This window comes from Falco cherrug, chromosome 11 (genome assembly GCF_023634085.1).
Source record: "Falco cherrug isolate bFalChe1 chromosome 11, bFalChe1.pri, whole genome shotgun sequence".
Lineage (NCBI taxonomy): Eukaryota > Metazoa > Chordata > Aves > Falconiformes > Falconidae > Falco > Falco cherrug.
The window spans coordinates 7,056,740-7,078,173 of NC_073707.1; the positions used below are offsets into that span (position 1 = coordinate 7,056,740).

Here is a 21,434-nt window from a genome sequence, read left to right on the forward strand (position 1 = left end):
CATAATAATAAACTTCATAGTTTCACAACGCTGAGTTACTGTGTCCCCTTTGTGGCTCTTGTCCAAGCCCAGCTGAAGTGAAGGGGAAAGTTCCTCTGGCTTTCAAACCCCACAAGTCTTTGCAGTAAAAGCACACTCAGAAGTGGTCCCAGGTGCACTGAGCGCACTAACTTTGCTGAGATTTACCTGGGTGTAGTGTGAGAACTTGATCAGTCCAGCGCATCCCCTGGGAAGGCTTTCCAGCTTCTCTGGCGAAGAACAGCAGCCCCTCGCATTTGCCACATCTCAGACTTTCTGAAAGGGAGCAGGTCAAAGACAGCAAAAGTTCGTGAGTCTCTGGAAGATATCACCTTACCCAAGGTACACTATCTGGGGGGGCTTCCTCAGACTGCCAGCAGATGCTTTTCCTGCCTACCCAAAATCGTCCCCAGTCAGTCAAGGCAAGCTGATACTGTAACTGTAATTCCTGGGTTTGTTACCTCAGGCTCATTTCTCAGACCGCATGTGCCACTTATCCCAAGTGAACTGCTGCACAGTCAATCTTTTAAGTTATTTTTATGTTGTAGCATTTTATTTAGGATTTGTACACTATTCATTATGCACCTCAATGTCCCTAATTTAACTCTGGGTGTTCACTGAGTAAAACTGCTCTGAACTTTCCACAGCAATCAGACCACAAAGGGCAGCAGCCGTGTCACTATTTTCAGGATAAGTAGCAGCAAGTTAATGCTTAACTGTTACTGTAATTCTGTTCAGTCCTTCAAGACCATTTAAAAAAACGTGACTGAAGCACAACGCTCTTCCACCACATGACTTAACACATTTGGTTATGTATTGGGCTTTGCAGTCACAGCCCCTTGCCCTGATGTGCTCATGCTTCTCTTGTGTCTGGATGTCCAGTCCTACAGCAGGGGACCCGCACTTCTCTGAAGTGACTGAATGCACATCCTGACCTGCGCAACAGGCGAGGAGCTGTGAGGCCAAGAAGGGATGAGTCCCAAGAAACGGGCTCCTGTCAGTGAGTTGTTTGGGTGGGAGGCATTTGACCTTTTGGCTGTTGCCTGTGTGCACTGACCAGCAATATTTTTTTTCCTGAGCTAACTATGGTGATTTAGTGCCATGGAAGTAGTCCAGTTCTCCAGAGAAATAAGGAAAAATGAAAGGCATTCTAAGTGGCTGTGGATGACAGTGTTTCTTCCCTCATCCCTGAGAACAGAATGAGAGAAGCTCTTGGAGACTTTCCTATCGAGTGTTTCTAGTGCTCTTAGATGATGCTGAAAGGTTTCTAGCACATTGAAAAGACACTAAAATGGACAGCAAAAGGAAGGCATCTGTATCTGATTTTTGGGGAGGGGTGGCATGGCTGAAAAAGGAGGTACAAGGGAGAAGCTCTTGGAGACAGCACGTTTGTGAAGGAGAGGGAGATATAACAGAGGTGCAAGAGGCAGACGTGATGTGTTCCAGCAGAGGTTCCGAGATGTCCCTGTAAGCCGTGAGGCAGCACGGGGATAGCAGGTTAGTGTGCGTGTGTGCAACTGAAGGACGAGGCTGCTGCAACCTAACAACACAGCAAAACTCCCTCAGAAAAAGACTCCATGAGGTTGGCCTGAGTATCAAAGGGCCTACCTGCAGCGATGTGTAGGTGTCTTTGGCCGTCTCCTCCCCCAGTATCGTGTCTACAAAAAAAAACGTGCAGCGCAGCAAAGCATGCTGCCAGTGCCAGGCCCTCCAGGCCTAGCGGCTGAGGCGCGGCAGCTGCCTCCCCTTCCAGGGGCACTTTGGCTCTTATCCCTCTTAATTTTTACCTTTTCTCCGAGCCGCGCATCACGCTGGTTGCTGGAGGGCACTGCTAACGGCCTCCCGCCCAGAGAAGGCTGAAAAACCGCTGAGGCCAAGAGATGAAGCAACCGCGTTGCTCACTGAGTGACTGAGGGAAAACAAAAACCACCGTCCGGGGGTGCTGCGTCCAGCTGAACCGGCGGCGAGGGACTGCGGCGCTGGGGCAAGGGGCTGAGGGGCCGGGGCGCTGGGCGGCCGGGGCGCTGGGGCGGGGGGCCGGCAGCTCCTCCCGGCGGGACGGGGGCTGTGAGGAGAGGGAGGAGCACGACGCGTGCACGCGCGCGGGGGGGGAGTGTTCTTCTCCCCCTCCCTTCCCCCCCGCTCCCTCCTCCTCCTCCTCCTCCTCCTCCTCCTCCTCCTCCTCCCTTTCCCCTCCCCCTCCCCTCCCCCCCAGCGCGGGCAGCGCCATTCTGCCGCCGCCCCCTCACAGCCCGGCCTCGACCTGCGCGCCCGGGGCCGCCCCCCCGCCGCGCCTCTGGGGCGGGGCCGCCCGCCGCGCGGAAGGGGCCGGCCGGGGCGGGCAGCAGAGCGCGCCCGGCGGCGGGAGCGGCGGCGCCGGCATGGGACGGGGCGCTGCCCCGGCGGGTAGGCGCGGCGCCGTGAGGGGAGGGCCTGGGGCAGCGCCGCCGGGGCCGAGGCCGAGCGGCGGCTCCGCTTGGGGCCCGGAGGGGGGGCAGGTGCTGAGCTGGGCCCCGGGGCGGGGGGTGCCGGTGCGTCCCGCCGCCGTCGCTGACAGGAGGGCGGGAGCGGCGGCTGGGGACGGCGGGGGGCGGCGGGCAGCAGCGCCTGGATGGTGTTGCGGGGCGGGGGGCTCCCCGCATCGCACGCGGGTACGTTGTGCGACCCGGTGCCGCGTGGTGCGGTGGGGCCGCGGCTGCCAGCGGCCCGGAGGGACGGCGGGGGGGCCCTGCCCGCCGGGGGGGCCCGACCGGAGGGTGCGGCGGAGGGGGGGGGGTCGCCTCTGTGCTGCCCCACCCGCCCCTCCGAGCTCCTGCCCCGGCACCGGGGCGTTCGGACCTGCGGCCATCAGCAGCGCAACTCTTAACGCCTGGTTGTGAAAGTAGGATTTATTCCCCCCCCCCCCCCCCCCCAAGTATTTCTTCATAAGGAAGGGGACAGCCTTGGTTGCGAGGCTCCGCGGTTCATGCGTAGACAAATCAGCGATGAATTTGGGGCATAAACTTGCAAAACTGAGCTTGAATAACTGGTGGTGTGATTTACTGAAGGACGTGTTCCTGCTGGAGTAATTGTCTCTGAAGGTCATCAGATTGCGCTGCTCTCAACTAATGTAAATATTTTTAAGTCCGGGACTAATTTTATTACCTCTGTTCTTCGCACTAAAGAAGGCAGCCCTGGAAGACGCGCCGTGCTGTGCCCCCATCGTCCCTATAAAGGCAGCATCGCAGCGCGGAGTTGGAACGGAGGCAGGTGGTCCCCAGGCTGTTTGCTGTTGAAGCGCTGCCTGAAATGCTGGGTGCACTTTTCCTGATGGTGGTCTCATAGCTTTACCTGATGTGATCTGATGTCTGCTTCAGGAAGTAATTTTTCAATGCACTTACTTAAAACAGTCATCTCTTAGTTATTTCTTGTGAGTCTCTCCAGCCTGGTAGCTCTGCTCTCACAGGTTAGGTATGGGAAGTTATTTTTGTGAGATTTTTGAGGAGGTTGTCAGTACTGCTAGATTTCTGTCAGTCTTATAAAACTGTGTATTTAACGCCTGCTAGATTCTGAGAAGTTGAAGCAAGAGATAGTGGTGGGTTTGCTTTGGCTTTGTGGTTTTTTCTCAGTATTGATATATCTGGAAATGGTAACATCGTGTATCAGTGGAGGCAGATTTATATTGGACTTCATATAAAATAGAAAAATTGAAGTGCCCTGATGGCATATAGCCATTTTCCACTACCTAGACCTTTGCAAACACTGTCATGTGTCATACTATTTTCTACTTAGAGTTTACACAGAGGTGCAGTGTTTAAGGCAGCTATGAGCAGAGTGTCTCAAGGTAAAGCTGACTGATACATGCCTGCCAAATACTGCAGCAATTCACTGGTAAAACATCTATTTCATTTCCTTCAGCTGCAACCTGTGGAGCAGGTGATGAATATTTGACTTGGGCAGTTCAGAAATCTCTGCAGTGGAGCCCTGTGGTCTAACACTCATTGCCGGTACCCCTGGAGGTGTAATGGAATTCATGGGTTTGGCTTTTTTCTTTTATCTTTGGAAGGGTTTTTTGAAAGGACCTTTCTCCATCCTCCTGCAGGCTCTTTCCCCTGCCTTGAATTACACAGAAAACCCAACTTCAAACAGTAACTCTGAACTTGATATGTCTTGGTCCAGTGCAGAGGTTACTGTGCAGTCTTGTCTCGCTTCCTTTGTATACATGTTTTCCAATACTGTTTTTGCTTAAATGGTTGCATGCTGTTCTTCTCGGTAAGACTAGGCTTTCTCCTCTTGCACTGAACTGACTTTTTTTGAAGACTAAATTAGAGCTTAGGTCCTGTGCTCCAATTCTGGCAGAAAATGGACAGCGAAGTAGAACCGCGGAAGGAAGGGAATTTTCTCCTTCATAATTAAGGTAGTTAAGTGCTGTCTTAAAGAACTGGTTTCTTGCGTGTTATGGGACAAGCTTATTCCACCAGGACTTCACTGTTGTATTTCCTCTGCTGCTTATGTCCCTGAACCTGATTTGCAGAATTTCTGATGTACAACTGTAAGGGGAGTTGCAGCTGAGCAGGTGATGTGCTCTGAGCATATGAAACACTCTACAGAGTGTAATCTCATGTACTTTGGAAAGTCAGGCCTGAAGGACCAAAAAATTGATGTATTCTCTTTGCCACAGATTCCTGCTGGGTAAAACGAGGATAATACTGGAAAATAAGAGCATGTTGAAGTAGCATGTAAATACTGTACTGATGGAGAAATTAATAATTCTGATTGCAGATTACAGTATGAATAGGCTGCGGGAAGCAATACCTGAGGTCACACACATAACAGCAAGCTTGTTAAAAAGGACTATCCATTTTAATTAATATTCAGACTCATGAATGTGAACTATTGCTGTTTTACGTAAATTAGAATAAGGGAATCTTTAGATTTATCTGGCTTTCTGTTGGGTGTTTTTGTTGTGGTTTTTTTTTTGTGTGTGTATCTCTTGTCTTTTTAGGGTACTTCTGTTTAAATACACAGGGGGAAGAGAGAGAAATCAATGTAAGTTCTTTTTTTGTTTTGTAAAGCTCCCTGAGTTACTACAGAGAAAAAAAAAACCGGGGGAAATTACTTCTCTGTCTTACCAGGATGTCAGGCTAAAACACCCTTAATTTTCCTCTGCAGAGGAAATGGGATAGAGAAGTTACGCTCCCTTAAACTCCACGTTGCTTTGATCGCACTGGTCTGTGTGCCTCTGGTGTGGCTTATCGAAGTCATAAGCAGTAAAAGCTGTAGCAGTGCCAGACTTCTTGAAGGCTGGGACACGGTGCACCTTTTGGTACATTTCAACAGCTGCTGCTCCTCAGTGTGAGGTGGAGGCTGGCAGGAACGGGCTTGTGGAAGGTATGACTGGTGGAAATGACTGCTGGCTTTTGACTCCTGTGATTATGCCTCAGAGGAGAGGATGGGCGTGCAGCACAGAGTGGGAGCCTTTCTCCCCAGCTCAGCATTTCGCTGTTCTCATTGCTGAGCTGTGGATGAGCTGTGGTCCTCCAGCTGGGGCCAGGTATGGGCTGGGGACTGAGGCTACCCGGGAGAAATGGACTGTCACCTTAGAGAACACTGCCAAAAACCTTGAATGCATGAGGAAGTAAGTGAATAAAGAGCAGTGAGATACAGGTAAGACGTGAAGTCAGATAGGACAGCAAGGAGAAATGTATGAGATCTGAGTAGATGGGCAGTGAATAAAACCAATATTTTTTTTGTTATTAAATTAAAAATTTATTTCACTCTGTGGATCACTAGCAGATGGCTAGTCTGCTGCAGGGGAAATTTTACTGAACTTGTAAGTTTCCAAGATGGTTTCAGGGGATCTGTAGATTGTAACCTTAGTATTGTCAAAGGTTAATGACTGAGGGGATGCCATCTTGGATACCACCCTTCCTTTGTTATCTTAATATGTTAATAAAATCACTTTGATTTGTGTAAAGTAATTGGATACTGTTAATCCTAAATTAACTGATTCCAGGAGAAATAAATGTGTCTTGATAATATGAAATTATCTCTTACCATATAAGGTTGTAAACAGCCAAGAGACACATCACTTAATCAAGCTGGCTTTCTGACCTCTGCTCTGAGCCCTCCTAATTATGTGCTTTTGAAGCTTGTTCACCTCTTGTGTTTTCTGGTTGGTCACTTTATTTTCTGTCAGCATGATGAAGCACAGTTAGGCTTATGCTTCCTATAATAACTTTTATTTTTTTTGCTCATGCTTTGCTAAGCTTCAACAGGTATGTTAATATACTGGGGGCCTGCTAAATGAGCTAAAATTAAATGGTAGTTCCATACAGACATGGGGCTGGAACAATAATTATTTGGCAGATTATTTATACTTAACAGATGGGTGTTATGTGGAAAAATTGTGTGAGCTTTTACTCTCTTGCTGTCTCATCTGTATAACTGGAAACCAGTCTCATGGGACACAAATTCCTGTCTGGTCAGTTTTAGTTCCAAGTCTCTGTGCAAAGGGAAAGTTAAAGAAAGGTATTTGGGAAAAGCTGAGAAGCGTGAAATCTTTCTTGATATTATTAACTAGCCTTCTCCCTGGCTGATAACGCCTAATGACAAGCTTTGCAAGGCCCATACGTTGGTTTTCCACACCGGTTCCTAGTATACTTGTGTTCAAGGACCCTGCATGCTGGTCTTTGGGAAGGGTATAGCAGCACTGGGATATTAGATAATCCCATGACTTAACGTGAAGGAATTAGACTGAATAATACTGCATTCACTAACTGCAAGGCAGTATTTTACAACAATGGTTTAGGTTCTAGTGCCAGGTTTATTTTTAAAAAAAGTGTAACTGTTATTGATACTAGTCCAAATCTTTTTGAGTGTTGGGCTTGCATTACATTGCTGCTGTAAATGTGGAGAGGTTGTATTTAAGTTAGTGTTGGGGAATATCTTTTTATAGAATAAATCTACGAAACAGACTTCCTACTGTAAAAATTGACTTCTCCAAACCCATACTAACTGGAAAGCAGTATTTATCATTCTGTCACTGATGGTGATTCTCAAGGTCATGTCTACTTGGAAGCCTGCCTTGATGAGTGCTTCCATTGCAGTGACCTTCATAGTTCAACTGAAGCTGGACTTTAGCGTTCTTGCAGTGGTAAAGTTAGAAGATCTGAAGCTATTCAGCAAGAAGGCACAAGAGACAAACGAACAAGTATTCTGCTGGTTTTTTTGGGTTTTCAGAGATGGTTTAACAAAGTTCTTTGTTAATGCTTCTTAAAGGAAATGAACTGCCATGGAGTAGGACTGTAGCTTTTTTCAGTAATTAATACCTGGTTAAAGTGTAGGAAGAACTGTCATCTTTTCTAGTGAAGAGTAATCACTAGTGGAATCCCAGGGGAATCTTATGTTCAGGCTTGTGTTGCTCAACACACTTATAAGTGATCTGGAAGACAGGCTGAGTAATGAAGTGACAGCATATGCTGAAAAACACAAAATTAGGGTAGCAGAAACGAAAGGTGGCTGGAGTTGCAGAAGGTTCTCACAATACGTGGTTGTAGGGCAGTGGTACTTGATACTAGTAGATGCAAAATAATGTGCACAGGGAGGAACAGCTAACAGTGTCTATGCAGTGATGAGCTCTTAAGAATCTGTGCCGTTCAGGAAAGATCTTTTAAGTAATGCAGATAAAGCTCTGTGAAACTCTTATGGCAGCAGTCAAAAAAAAAAAAAGGGTAGGGGGGTGCAAATGGAAATGACTGAGATCTCTAGGAAAAGGAGAGAAAGCAGAGCAAAAGCCATGGTATAAATCCATGGTATGTTTGTGTAATGAATAACGTAACCCCCCTCAATGTTTGGAGAGGAGAGAATGTCTGCCCCTAAGAGCTGTGGTCGGATGAGGGAAAAACACTGAAGAGCATGATTGAAGCAGCTTTTACAAAAACAGTAATCAAATAAATTGGAACTTAGCCTGGAAAATACATGATTAGAAGTAGGATGGGTAAAAGGAGGGGGTATGATCGCAGTCTGCAATCACGGAAATATGAAGCAATTGTACTTTGTTTATTTTGTCATCCAAACATGACAAGAATTAAATGGTGTCAAGTGGTGCCCAAGCAAAAGGCAGTGACTTTTGACAGAATAGGTATTAAAACATGGCCCCTTGATTCCCCAGAACCTTTCTGGATCTGTGGGATCCTTGGAGACATTTCACAAGTTTGCTGTGTGTGTGCTTGTGTTAACCTGCTTACTGTAGCATTGCTTGATCACACCTAGTTCTTGGTTTGGAGGGGAAGGCGAGCAGTCAGACCCTGTGCCACCCTTCCCATGCCATTCATGATTCTGTAGAAGATTATTGTGTTCTTCTAAAGTAATCTGTCTTCTACTCTGAAATGCCTGGTCTGCCTCGCTCACTCATCACAGACAAGCTGTTCAAGACCTTTGGATTGTTGTGGTTGCCTGTCTCCCAACCTTTCTTTTGAGACTGTATGAAAATGTAGGTCTCCTGAGTGAATGCTTTCCTCTTGCATAGAGGGTTCTATCGGTAGGTCCCTGCACGTTTTACAAAGGACAATAGTATCATTGTTTCTTCTTGAAAGATAGGTAGCAAGGACAGAATGTATGAATTAACCCAGGAGGTTATGAGAGCAGACACTAGAGAATGTATACCTGAAAATAGTGAGGCTTGGAAGGGGAAAGCACTAGATGGTGGTGATAATTTTTGAAAGGCAGTTAAAAAATTCATTTCTGAATGTGATTCTCATCTGTTCTGGGTCTTGTCCACAGTCTGGGTTCCTGCATCTTAAAGTGTGTAGTTGAACTAGAAGAGCGTATGAGAGGGCAGTAGAAATCAAAGGTGCAAAGTGGCTTCTATACAAGAACTGAGGAAATGTGGGCTAATAATCCCAGAAGAGAGAAGGCAGAGGGATGATGTGGAGTTCTCTAAATGCAGGAATGCTGTGGACAATGTGCGTACAAGTCTAGTGTTTGTGCTCTGTTGAACTTGAGGTATTGAAGCTGGTGAGTGACAGAACTGGGCGGGATGGCAAGTGGTAGAATGTCTTGTCAAAAGATGCTGAGTGCAAACAGTTTTTGTTGAACCCAGGGGATATCCAACCACATGGAAGGCATATCCTTTGGAGGTTACTAAGTACACAGAAGTCACATCCAGCTTCAACATGAGCTGAAAACAGTTGGAGGCCAGGAGAGTACCCCTAGGAAACACCATACATCTTTTTCTAATACTGTTCCTTGAGTAGTGGCATGTAGATGCTGTTGAAGACGGATACAGTTGTTCCTGTGTTCTTGTTTAATCCTGAAGGATGAGATTCATCCAATTTAACTCGTAATCTCAAAATTAGATTGGTTTTTTAAGCTCAGTAGGGTGACTTTCTTTTTGAGGTGCCTGCCTCTCTGCATTGCCTACAGGGAGTACCTAACACTTCATTTCTAGGTAGCTAGCTTAAATGAGATGAGTCCCACCTCCTTTATGTTTTTTCTAAGAACAATAACAAATTACAGACAATTCAGAAGAGAACTATAGCAATGACTTTAATTTAGCTTAAGAAAGCCTGATACCTGTTTGCTGGAACCTGATCTTGAACATACTCAAACTGGAAACAATGGCCCCTTTTCTATAGTGCATGTAATTAAATATTGCACTTGAGCAGGTGAAGAAATGTGCTCTGGTTCAAATAGGAGTACTCAGTTTGGCTAGGTCAGATCCTCTGACCTGGGTTATAAGGCAAGTCAACATTTGTCATCATTATGATCTGTGGCAGTCTAAAGCATGAAGTAGCTTGGTGCTAAAACATCTTTAAACTAAACTCAAGATGCCTTGCCAGTGTAAGTGGTATAAGCACCGCTAATCCTAAAACTTTACAGGTGCAATTGTACTTGGTTTCTTTTACTGTAGCTGAAATGTATGCATGTGTGTCACATTCTCACTGGTCGTAAGGACTGAAAAGTCATCACAGCTGCAGCTCCATCTAAGTCCTAGCTGTGAAGCAGTCCTTTTGGATTAATTTATACATGCTGCCATTAAGGACATAAAAATGTATATAAGCTTATAATATAAGCTGTAAATATATGAGAAATACAGGACAGAGGAGCAACTCAGATTATTTTTTTCTTTTCAACTTCAGTTTAGAAAGAAAAGTTACTCTTTTTAGTCTGCTATGCAAACTATTTTGGAAAGTAAGTTGTGCAAGTGATAGCAAATTGTAAATCAGTTCCTTTGTGATGGGATTCAAAATAATTGATGTAAATGGCTCGTTGTAACACTTCTGCTGAATTCAGCAGTGGATTTGCTACAAAAATTTATTTGAAAGAAAACATCGCTTTGTTATTTGCCTGCTTCTTTTTCCTATCAATATAGTTTGCTCCCAGATCTACTTTGTTCAGTAAATTAATAAAAGTCTAGTATTTCTAAATAAGAAGATGCAGTTATGTGCTACTTTTTGGCACTACAAGCGCCTCTAAAAGAGTAAGACCTGACACCTGATTACATAGATAGGATGATAGTTTTGCAACTATACTGATGGCTCTCCAAATGGCAAACCTGTTGTTCTGTCTTTGTTTTTTTTTCCAAGAATACCAAACCGGAGAGCTTATCCTACCACCCGTTCCATTAGAAACGAGCATGGTTACATAGGGACAGCCATGCTGTGTGCTGGTGCAGAAAGGGCTATATGGCATGTTACGGTGTTTTCTAACTTCTGATCGCTAATAATGCTGTTGCTAGTACTGCAGAGAATAGTTCAAGAAGACTTCTGCCAAATCTGAGACTTTCAGAGGCAGTAGAGGCTTGTCCTGTAGCTTCCTAGACTTCAGTTTGCAAGTAAGTCAAGTGCTGGCTGCCGGTCCCCATCCTAACAGATTGTCATTGTTCAGTTATTTAACTCCAGTGTAATCTTTGCATGAATAGAATTTCTTGTGTATCTTATAGAATAACCTTTTATATAATTAGTATCTGCAATAATTTTTTCCTTTGGAAAGTGATTCATGTCATCTCGCAGATAGGAAAGACATAAAGCATTATTCTGCGATCACACAAGAAGCCCTATTCATTCATAGTTTATATTGTGAAGCCAGTTCTGTATCGTCAGGGTTGGAGTTGGTTTCATGGCAGCAGTCCCAATTACAGACTCTTTCTACCCTATATCTGAACTGGGAGCTGTTCTAGAGTCGCAACTGGAATGAAATGGCTAGCTGAAGAGGACGAAGTATGAGTGTTTCCTAATGCATTCAGTCGTTCCATTGTTGCTATTCATAATAGGTTTTAGTCACCAACCAGAAGTCACAACAAAAGCCCATTCAAGCCAAGCTTGAGACCAGGTTCCAACATCTGATAACAGGAATGCTCTTCCCCTGGGTTTTGTCTTGACTAGATTTACACGCTGGATCATGTTTGATGGATCACTGTTAAATAAAGCTGCAAGGTATGCTACCTTGGTTAAGCCAGTGGAAAACGGAGAAAAACAGTTTCTGCTCTGCATCTATATGCATTTGTGCTGCCTGTAGCATTTTCTTGTTTTGGTCTTGTATGGCTGGAGTCAAGGACTCGAGTACCTTGAATAACCTTAGCATGTTTTTGCAGGCAGTGATAATAAAGCATCTAGTAAACAATCACTGAGAAGACATTAGTTAATCTGGTTGAAAAGAGGATATCGGGGGTTTTGGTATTGATTCTTGGATTGCTTCCTTCCCTGACAAAGCAGTAAAAGAGGCAGGAGGCAGCGATCTTGTGTTAGCCTTGTGCGTCTGGGTTATGGTGCTGTGTGATAGTGCTGGAGAAATACAGAATAACTGGAAAGAGGTTAGGGAAGGCAGAAAGCGTGGCTGCAGGGCCTGCCTCGCACGCAGCGGGAAGGGCTGGCTGACTGTTCCATGGCCGAGCCATGGCTGAAGGCACGAGCACCTACCGTTGTTTGGGAGGTATGAAGTGGAGACAGATAAGATGGTGGGAAGAGCGTTGTTACTTGGCCATAGCTGGAAAAAGTTGAACTAAAGTTTAACTAAAAACGTCAGTTTAGGTTGGCAATCTAGGAGACCTTTTCATTGAAGAATTCCTTGTGAAATTACTGTTACAGATGCAAAAAGCTTCATTGTTTGAAGGTGGCTTGAAGGATTGGAGGAACTGACTTGGTCCCAGTGGAAGAGTTACATGTATAGGGAGGAAATCATCCTTGGAGTAATACAGGAGAAGGAGATAGTGAGTCTAATGCATTATTTCTCTAATTAAGAAATAACTTAAGATGTAATTTTTTCCCAAATTAGGTATAAACACAGACTATTCTTTGCTGGCAAAAAGACCAGTCTCTCCTTGCTGTGTGTAACACGCAGGGAGGAAAGAGCTCTGAGAAAGAAAGAAGAAAGTCATAAAAAATACGCTTTTTTAGACGCAATATTAATTCTTCATCAAATCTGATGTCCTGAAGATCTCTACTTTCTTGAAATAGTATATAACTTTTATTTCAGGAAATGCCAGAAAGCTTGTCTGTAGTTGATGGAGGCTCAGGAAAGGTAAAGCAGCACTTCTTACCCTGGATGTGTTAGAAGGTGTGCTCAGGGAGTCTGTGGATCATTAGACTTTCCGGAGGCGCAGAAGCAGGGGGTTTCCTGTCTGAACAAAGCCCATTAAGTCCTATAAGATGAAGACATGGGGGAGCCAATAGTACTTTTTTTTTAACTGTGGCTGTGATTCAGCAGTGAGCACACCTGATGGCGAAGCCCAAGACTCAAGTGACTGGAGGGTGTGGAGTCTTATTACCCAGGTTTATGCCTGATGGTATAAGCACCCGGGGGTTTAAAAACGGTTCTGTTTACGCCCTTTATCCCCTGGCACCCTGACTCACTGCTGTGGCTGGGGCACACCTCATACCTCCGATCATCCCTCTGGAAGGCGCTCCCATCCCTGCGGGCGTTGGGGCAGTGCCAGCGGGTGCAGGGGGGAGCAGTGCAGCACGGAGGCTCGCTGGGGAGCTGGCCCTGCCTGGTGCAACATGCAGCTTGGCCCGCCGTGCCTGGTGGGCAGGTGGCAGCCTGTTACAGATACCAGCATGGCAGTTGGAGCGGCGCTTAGTCTTGGGTTAATCATTTCAATGTTTTATATGATCCACAGAACAAATCAGGAAGTTTTCTTTACAGCGTGCAATACCTAATTGCGATAAGCAGACACGGCACATTGTGTTTTATCAAATACTCTTAAATTAGTGCTTCTCAATTTCAAATAAAGGCTTTAAAATATGTAAAACTTGTATGTTTAGCAGTCCTGTGTAATCCCCAGTCCTTAATTACAACAGCACCAAACTCTAAGGTCCATCCCTTCTGTGTAGTATGTTTGTACAGGCTTATGAGCTAAGGTAGGTGGGATGTAATGTGCGTGGTGGGCAGTCCTTTCATCAGGTGCGGGTATGGCCTTTCACATAGTGCTAGATATTTATTTTTCAAAATAACAAAATAAGCCTGTGCTGTAGTGTGACTTAGCTGTGACACAGTCGTGTTTTATGAAATGGATTTTTGGTTTGTACAGGAATAGAGGGTACTCAGAATTTCATTTGGGTGTTTTAATTTGATTATTGAAGTATTAAAGAGAGATGAAACAATGTCTACAAATTAAGACCCTTAAATTCAGGATTTCCTATCTCTTCAAAATGAAGTTAAGCCACTTTTGTTTTTTCTGATGTAATTCTGAGCATGATGATAGGAAATGCAGCTGGAAATGGTGATGCAAAGTGTCAAGCACTCAATTCCTAGTTTTCACAGGCTTAACATTTGTTTAAATGTTACTTTCTGTTCTTGATGTATACACCAGCAGACTGCCTTAATAAAATACGCTGCTATTTATGGGTTGTAAGAGAAAGAAAAACAGTTATTCCTCCTTTAAAATATTATGCCAGGGTCCCAGAGACCTCGGTGAAAGGCTAATGGAAGCCAATGTGGCCTTTACTAAAGGCCATGCATTCTTAGAGGCATTCATCTACTTTGCTCCAGGCTGTTCACAGCTTTTTATAATCCAGAGAACTTGGAAATCCCGAAAGTCATTTTCTGAGACTCTAAAGATAAGGCGAAGAGCAGCAGAGAAAAGCAAAGTCAGAAATTCACAACATGACCATAATGTCTTACTCCATTAGAATTAGGGGTAACGTTTTGTTCAGTTTGGGGAGGAAAAAAAGCAAGTCTGAAAAAAATTGAGTGGTTAAAATAGAGCTGTTAAAACGGCAGCACACAGAGAGCCTGTGTATAAATATAGGCTAGCTCCTCAGCAGTGTTCTTATATGGTAGATCTGAGCGAAGGAAAAATATCAGCCTACTCTTATTCTGCACAAGCCTGCGCGTTGGTGGTTATGGTCTGGTGCCATATGTTTGGTAGTAGACAAGACTGCATGTTACATGAGTTATAATGATGTTCACCTTTTTCTGTTGCAGGGACCTACCTTACCACTGTGAGAGGGGAATGTCACAAGCAGACTGTGGATTTTTTGTCTGTGCGTGCTACTTGGTTATCTGTCTCTTGCTGACCCACCCAAAAAAGAGAGAAAGGTCAAACAAAAATCATTGTCCTTGTCACTTCTGCCCAAGAACTGGCTGAATTTTATGATTCTGGAGATTTTATGGAAACTTATGACCTGCTGGAGAAGCTACCTGGACCGTTGGAGATGGAGCGGCTTGTGCTGCATCTCTGATCAGCAGAGCTTAATGCAAGGAGTACAAGAATCAAGTTGCCTTAAATTAAACCATATGCAAGTTGCACTAATTGTTGTAACTGTACTGCTGATACCACTCCAGACTTGACTAGGGCTTTCCAAGGCAGTAGTTTCTCATGTAGCTTCAGTGTTTTCAACTGACACTAGGTTGTTTTTATTAAATCTGGCGTGGCTGTGAAAAGTGTGTGTGGGGTGAACTTTTTCCTGTTAAGTTTGTCGTGAATTTTGAAGCGTCGCTTCCACGTGTGATCTGTGCTATGGCAGCAACCTACAGGCTCATGGTCACTTCTGTGAACTGCTACAGCAGTGTAGTGATAGACCAGCACTTCCAGCACACGGTGCATTACTGCACAGGGACTTGCCAAGTGTTTAAGCAAGGAGTGACATGCATAGTTGCCCACCACAGCGTCTGTGCAGAGCTCAGTGTCCAAGATGCCAACCTAGACCATAAAATTCCTGTTCCTGGAAATGGACTTGCCTTGCCTGGAAATGAGGACTATCACCAAATCCTCCCAAATAATCCAAGAATAAAAAAGGGTTCTTCAGTGCAAACCTCCAGCAGTTTAAAAGACATTACCGGTGAGGCGATAAACCTTGCCAGTGGTAAAATAAAGGAATTCTCCTTTGAAAAGCCTAGAAACTCTTCCAGTCACGTGGCCTACAGAAAGGGAAGGAAAGTTCGGTCGGAATCATTCAGCAGACGGTCATTTGATTTTGACTTGATTTATGGGCACTTCAACAATGATGAGAACTGCCCCCCGTGTGGCTTTTTGCAGAGTCCCTCACCTGTGGAGAAATGGCAGGAGAGCAGTGATGCTCCAGAAGTTGCTATGAATCCTGTGGTTCCCTTCTCCCCTCATTCTTTCTCTGAAGAAAACTTCATTACTCAGATTTTGGAAAAACACAAGCTAGATGGTTCTTCTGGTGGAGATATAAAGGTGTGCTTGGACATCTTGCTCAAATGCTCAGAGGATCTGAAAAAGTGCACAGACATAATAAAACATTGCATCAAAAAGAAGTCTGCGGACAGTGTTAGTGGAGGGAGCAGCAACGATGCCCTGGCTAATTCAGAAATGATATATATGAACCTGATGACAAGATTTTCTTCTTACCTGAAAAAGCTACCCTTTGAGCTCAAACCACCAGGACACAAGGAAGCTAGTGACCTGACAGAACTGGTTAACTGTTTTCATGGCTTGCAGCAAACTCCCTTCCCCCCAGTATTTGGAGATGAGCAGCCGCCTAGGTATGAAGATATTGTTCAGCTGCCATCCTCCAGTGCAGTTCCTCTCAGACTGCCAGGTGATCAGTGTGAGGTGACAAGCACCTCTCAGTCCGTCCAGACAAGTACTGTGAGCTTCACCTCAAACTCCCTTTGCGGCGTCCCATGCGAGAACAGTGTGAGAGCTGTGAAAGATGCTTATGCTCTACCTCAGTTACCAGCCACGAGCCCTTCTGACCGCATGTCTTCCACTGAGGCTCTGTACATTGAGGAGGAGTCTGATGGGGTAAGAACATTAGGGAAAATAAAGAAGGCAGAGCAGAAAGGGGGCTGGGAGAGTTTAGAGCGCAGCTACCAGCTAGCTGGCTGTTCAGATCTAACTGCTGATGCTAAAGCAGAACGTGCCAGAGTGGGAGATGTTGAGCTCTCCCACACTTCTGAGAAAATTAGTCCTTTAAAACCAGTTTCAGATGCTGTGTTGCATGGTTCCCAAGCTGATATCTCCAGAGGAGAACAGATGTGCAGTAAGATAGACAAGGATGAGATAGACAAACTGCTGCTGGACTTGGAGTGCTTCTCACAGAAAATGGAGAGAACTTTGAGGGAACCCTCTCCGAAGGAGAGCGAACCTGCTGGTGTGCAGGTGTTTGGCTGGCAGGGTAGGCAGGTACTACCGCTGGCTCTTGAATCCAAAAGTAAACCTGTTGACCCTGCTTCCCCTTTGTCAAAAATCATGGAAACCAATGGTCATAAAATGGAAGAGGATGAAAAAGCCCTTTTACTGCGTATCCTGGAAAGCATTGAGGACTTTGCCCAGGAACTCGTGGAATTCCAGACAGGCAAGGGAAGCTTGTCCAAGGAGAAGGAAGTGATGCAGATTCTTCAGGAAACTTTAACAACTCCTTCACAGACCCTCCTTGCGGGGCAAAAAAGCTGTGCTGGGGCTGCCTCCAGAGACTCTGTTTCAGCTTCAATTCAGCAGGCCCCAGAAGTGATTAAGGTAAGAGAACCAAACCTTTGATGGGCTAGTGACTAAAACAATCATGGGAAGATGGGGTGGGAATAATTCCATCTGCTAAGTGATTCATTGTGCTTTGGGTGCTACTGTGTGGAATAACATGCTCAACCTGGCAGAAGTGTAGTATTTAAATACAAACAAAAAAAGGAAACAAAAACCTCTAAGCAAACAAAATACGCCTTGACATGCAATTTCACCTTTCAGCGTGTTCCTTTCCTGCTGGTGCTCCTGTAGGCTGGCTGCTTGTGGTGCGAATGGGTCCTGTATAACAGGGAGTAGAAGCAATTCGATCGGCTAACTGCTTTATTTCTGGGAGCAGGTACTGGGCTGCCTCTCACCAGTTCAGTGAGAACTGGATGTGCCATCTCTCCCTTTCCTATTTCCGAGCAGATTCCAACAGCCTTTGTTGTCTTCCTCGTCACTAGTTCCTAGAGAGATCCTCCATGGCACAAAGGTCAGAATCTAGGAAGATTTAATTTTCTTTTCCCTGTCTCTGGTGTACTGAGTCATTGTGGAGTCTCTGTTGCTTGTATCTCTCAAATGAGAATTAGGTTTTCCCAGGAAAAAGGGTCCTGATGGGAGCCTGCTTTAGACGGAAGCCAAGGGTCTCCGTCCAGCCCTTGATGCTTTTCATGTAAGTGCCAGATTTTTGAGACAACTTGGTGCCAAACTTCCAAGAGCATAGAAAGTATTACAGAGGGCTTCGATTTCCAAAATGCACCTTCCACGGAGGCACTTCAAAAGTACCCAGGTTATAATTAACTTTCACATCTCTTTACAGTTGAAGCATGATGTGCATGTCTTCAAAACAGTCTACTTGCCTGAAAATACAAGTATTTGGTGCGATTCTGAAAGGGAGTGGGTGGGGTGTGTCTGACCCTAGTGCTGAGATCTTTTTAGACCAGGGTCTCTCCAGGTGTTTCTGATATTTTTCTGGGCATCTTTACTGACAGAAAATGGCGAGAGAACCTTGTCTGGTATCTCCAGCAAGGGAAGGAGGTTTTTTCCTCAGAGTGTAGAATTTAGCAGCTCCAAAAGCTCTAAAGTTATCTCTTATAATAGCTGTTTTTGCCTTGTGTATTCATTTACAAAATTTTCTAACTTGTGAACTTGAAACAAAAAAGTGTTTGATAAGGTGTGACACTGACTTTGTGGCAGTTTTTCTATAATACTTGAAAATGTAATGCATTTATGCTGTCAAATAGCTTATTAGTCTGGTCCCTTACCAGCTTCTGTTTCCCTAGTCCCAGCCCTGGCCCGTGAGTTTGCTCCCAGCCAGCCTTCTGGGGGCATACACCATGCACCCGTACTACGAGAGCTGCTCTTTTCCATGCAGCAGTGCAGCCCTTGCTTTGTGTAGACGCCTGGTGGTGTGAAATTGCTTGGAGGGAGGAATTAGAGATCTAATATAACAACCCTTAAGCGAAAACCACAATGGCTGCTTTTGAATGGTTGGCGTGCACAATTTAATGCAACATCTAGAACCAAAGATGACGAGAGAGAATAACTGTCTTGGGGACCCAGAGGAGCCTGGGCCAAGCACTGTGCAGCCTAGATGCACCTTCAGAGGGAGTTAGCCCTCCGCAGAGGGGCAAAAGGCATTTGCCTGGCTCTACACCTGCTCTGGGGCTTGCTGTCATTTATAGTATGGATGTGGCCACACACTTGGCTGCGCACACAAGGCCCTCTCTAGGTATAGCGTTTAGGGAATACATCCATGTTCCTGGGTAGCTGCACCTGGCTGGAGCTCCACGTGGATCCTGGTTCAGCATCACACATATGTGCCTGAATAATGTGTAAAGGGTTTGTTATATTTTCTTAGGGCTCATAAACCTGTTATCAAATAGTTGTGCGCACACACAAAAAACTCAGAGATCTAATACTGATGAAGACACAGTGCAGCTTTCATTTATAAAGGCTGTGACAGTTTTAATATCCTTCACGTCTGAAGCAATGAAAAGGGAAAGGGAGACCCACTTCAGACTGTTGGCTGGCTCAGTTGGCCTGTCTGTGCTGAAATCCATGCTAACATATCAGCAACAGACTTTCCCTTCATCATAAACCCATTTATAATTCTCCACAGAGAACAATGGAATTACTTGACTCTTCATTTTCAAAACAGAAATATTTAGAAGCTGGAAAATGAATACTTGAGAAGTCCATCAGTTTTACAGGGCACTTAACGAGCACATCGTGCTGCTTTCGGGCAGGCCAGGAAGCATTGCATACTTTTAGACTATCCAACATTTCCCATTCTGAGGTCCAGTTTTCCATTGCTTATCTCTAAACCTCCAACTGTTTTTTAAAATTTCCTGTTCTGTGTGCCTGTCCTAAGCTGATTTTTTTAATATGTGTTTTTGAAACAAATAGTGTAGTGAAAACAGTTGTCTGTTAGAGGCTAGCAAATAACCCAAATATTCGTCTATATTTTTGTCTCTAGATAGGAGGGCAATAAGGAGTCCTGGGTGGACTGGCAGATGTGAGGGAAATGGGGGAGAAACTAGAACCAGTGAGTAGTGAAGAAGTTGGTGACGGGGCTGTTGGGATTCTCTGATGTGTTCTGCAGAAATGCTGAGTATCAGGGATTTTTTTTGGAAGGTAAAGGGTGCTACTGTTTGAGTAAAATGTTGTCATGTGCAAAGTCCTTGGACAAGTCAGTGGTGGATGTTTTTGACCTTAACCTTTCTGTGCCTTTGGTCTACCAGTTGTACAGGATAGCTCATTCGACAAAGCATTTAAATTCAGTTATTGCTTGCAGAATACTTAGTACTCTAGTGAAAGTACCCCCTAGAAAAGTCTGTAAGAAACTTAGTTCTTCTGTTTTCAGAATTGAGTTTGGGTAGTGCAGCACTGTGCTCCAAGTCCTCATGCTTTTTATTTTAAGAGCTGTTGGATAAAGTTTGTGAACAATTTTGGGAACAGAGACCAGGACCAGGGTTTGATAGAAAAAGAGGTATCTCTTCTCAAAAGGATTACTCATGGTGTAGTGAGCCAGAAAGAGCAGTCCTGTTTCCCTTTTCTCTCTCACCCACGCCTTTACTTCTTATTGCATAGCTCTGAATCTTTCTTTATACTGTCTGTGATGCTTCTATACAAGCCATAAATTTTAGTTAGGTATGTTTTCTGCCAGATTAGTAAGTGGAATTGCTCACACTCAGGTCAAATGGGTGATACAAAACTGATTTTGGGCAGGGACTGTGGATCTGGGAGCAGAGGGTTTACAGTTTGCAGGGGTGATAAATGGTTTCAGACCACCTTGTCTAACCACGTTGTATCTCAGGTGGCAGAGCCCTGAGCTGAGTATGCAGAAGCCATTCCCTGCTGCCACATGTTTGCTCTGGGCTGGCTCTAGGCAGCGTCTATCTAGTCCTGCCTCGCCTGCGTGACTGATGGGGTGGGTATTGCCGGGACTTTCAGAAATGTTCCTAACTCGCTGTGCTCTAAAACATTGTCCTGCAGCCACACACCTTGCTTCGCTGTATCAAAATGTCTGTGTTGCATGCTTAATCAGGTGGCCCAAGGACGACTCTGACTGGAATTAAAACTGTTTCATAATATATGAAGTTAAGGTTGACCTGGCAACTTCATCATTCTGCCCCTTCTAAATGCTACTCCATAAATCTGTGTGCTTCTTTGCAAATTTAATGATACGCTTATGAAGGATCTTGTGTGGGGTGATTAACTTTAAAAAGTGGCTTCTATAACATCATAGTGACTTTAACTTTGTCATGAAAAAAATCACATTTTCTCAAAATGCATCCAAACTAGAATATAAATTTTCTTCTGGAAAATCAGCTTTTTTCTTACGTATATTACAAATAGTTTTGGTCAGATATTGGTAATATCTGTTAATTAAGCTATACACACAATCTGCCCTCTTTTCAAACATGAAATATTCATTACTTCTAAACCCAAATAGTAAAAAGAGAGCATTTTTTTCCTGTTTGGTAATAGTTATTGAAATGAAAATAGAAAATGAATATTAAAGTATCTTAGAATCAAAGATGACAGAGAGAAAAAACTAATTTGGATTAAATTGAAGAATTAAAAGAATGGATACCGAACACTTAGGGACGTGTTTGTGGCATGTGGGCACCTTTTGTAATCAGGGTAGATACAGTCTCTGCTTGTGTGAAGTTGATTTGTCTTGAAGTAGACATCTAAAGGTAGGTGAAACAAAGCCTAATGACACACGTTGAGTTTTTCAGCCTCATTGACTCTAAAACCAGGAAAAAGTCAGGCCTGAGAGGTTTAATCTGTTTTGAAAACAGTTGAAGCTGGTGCCCTTCTTGGCTATGCAGAATGCATTGCATTGCTGTGGTCGGCCTTTGGGGTACAGCTAAGTCCTGTGGTGATTCAGTCGTCCAAATCTTTTAGGACTAAGCCTCCAGCTGTAGGCACAGGTGAGATTTTTTTTTCTGTGTTCTGGCATCTCTCACCTTTGTGCTTTAAACTGGGTCCTGTAGCAAAGAGGGATCTCTGGATCTGAGTG

General features: G+C 44.6%; 1 protein-coding gene across 2 annotated transcripts in view; it reads left to right on the forward strand.

The window, feature by feature from the left end:
- Nucleotides 1-2,268: 2,268 nt before the first annotated feature.
- Nucleotides 2,269-21,434, forward strand: part of LOC102049772 (serine/threonine-protein phosphatase 2A regulatory subunit B'' subunit alpha) — a 56,920-nt gene continuing 37,754 nt past the window's right edge. For both annotated transcript variants that reach the window (XM_055723223.1, XM_055723222.1), the window contains exons 1-2: nt 2,269-2,424; nt 14,425-16,924. In XM_055723223.1, the coding sequence (XP_055579198.1) occupies nt 14,960-16,924 (1,965 nt within the window). In that variant the 5' untranslated portion in view covers nt 2,269-2,424; nt 14,425-14,959. The remainder of the gene's footprint in view (nt 2,425-14,424; nt 16,925-21,434) is intronic.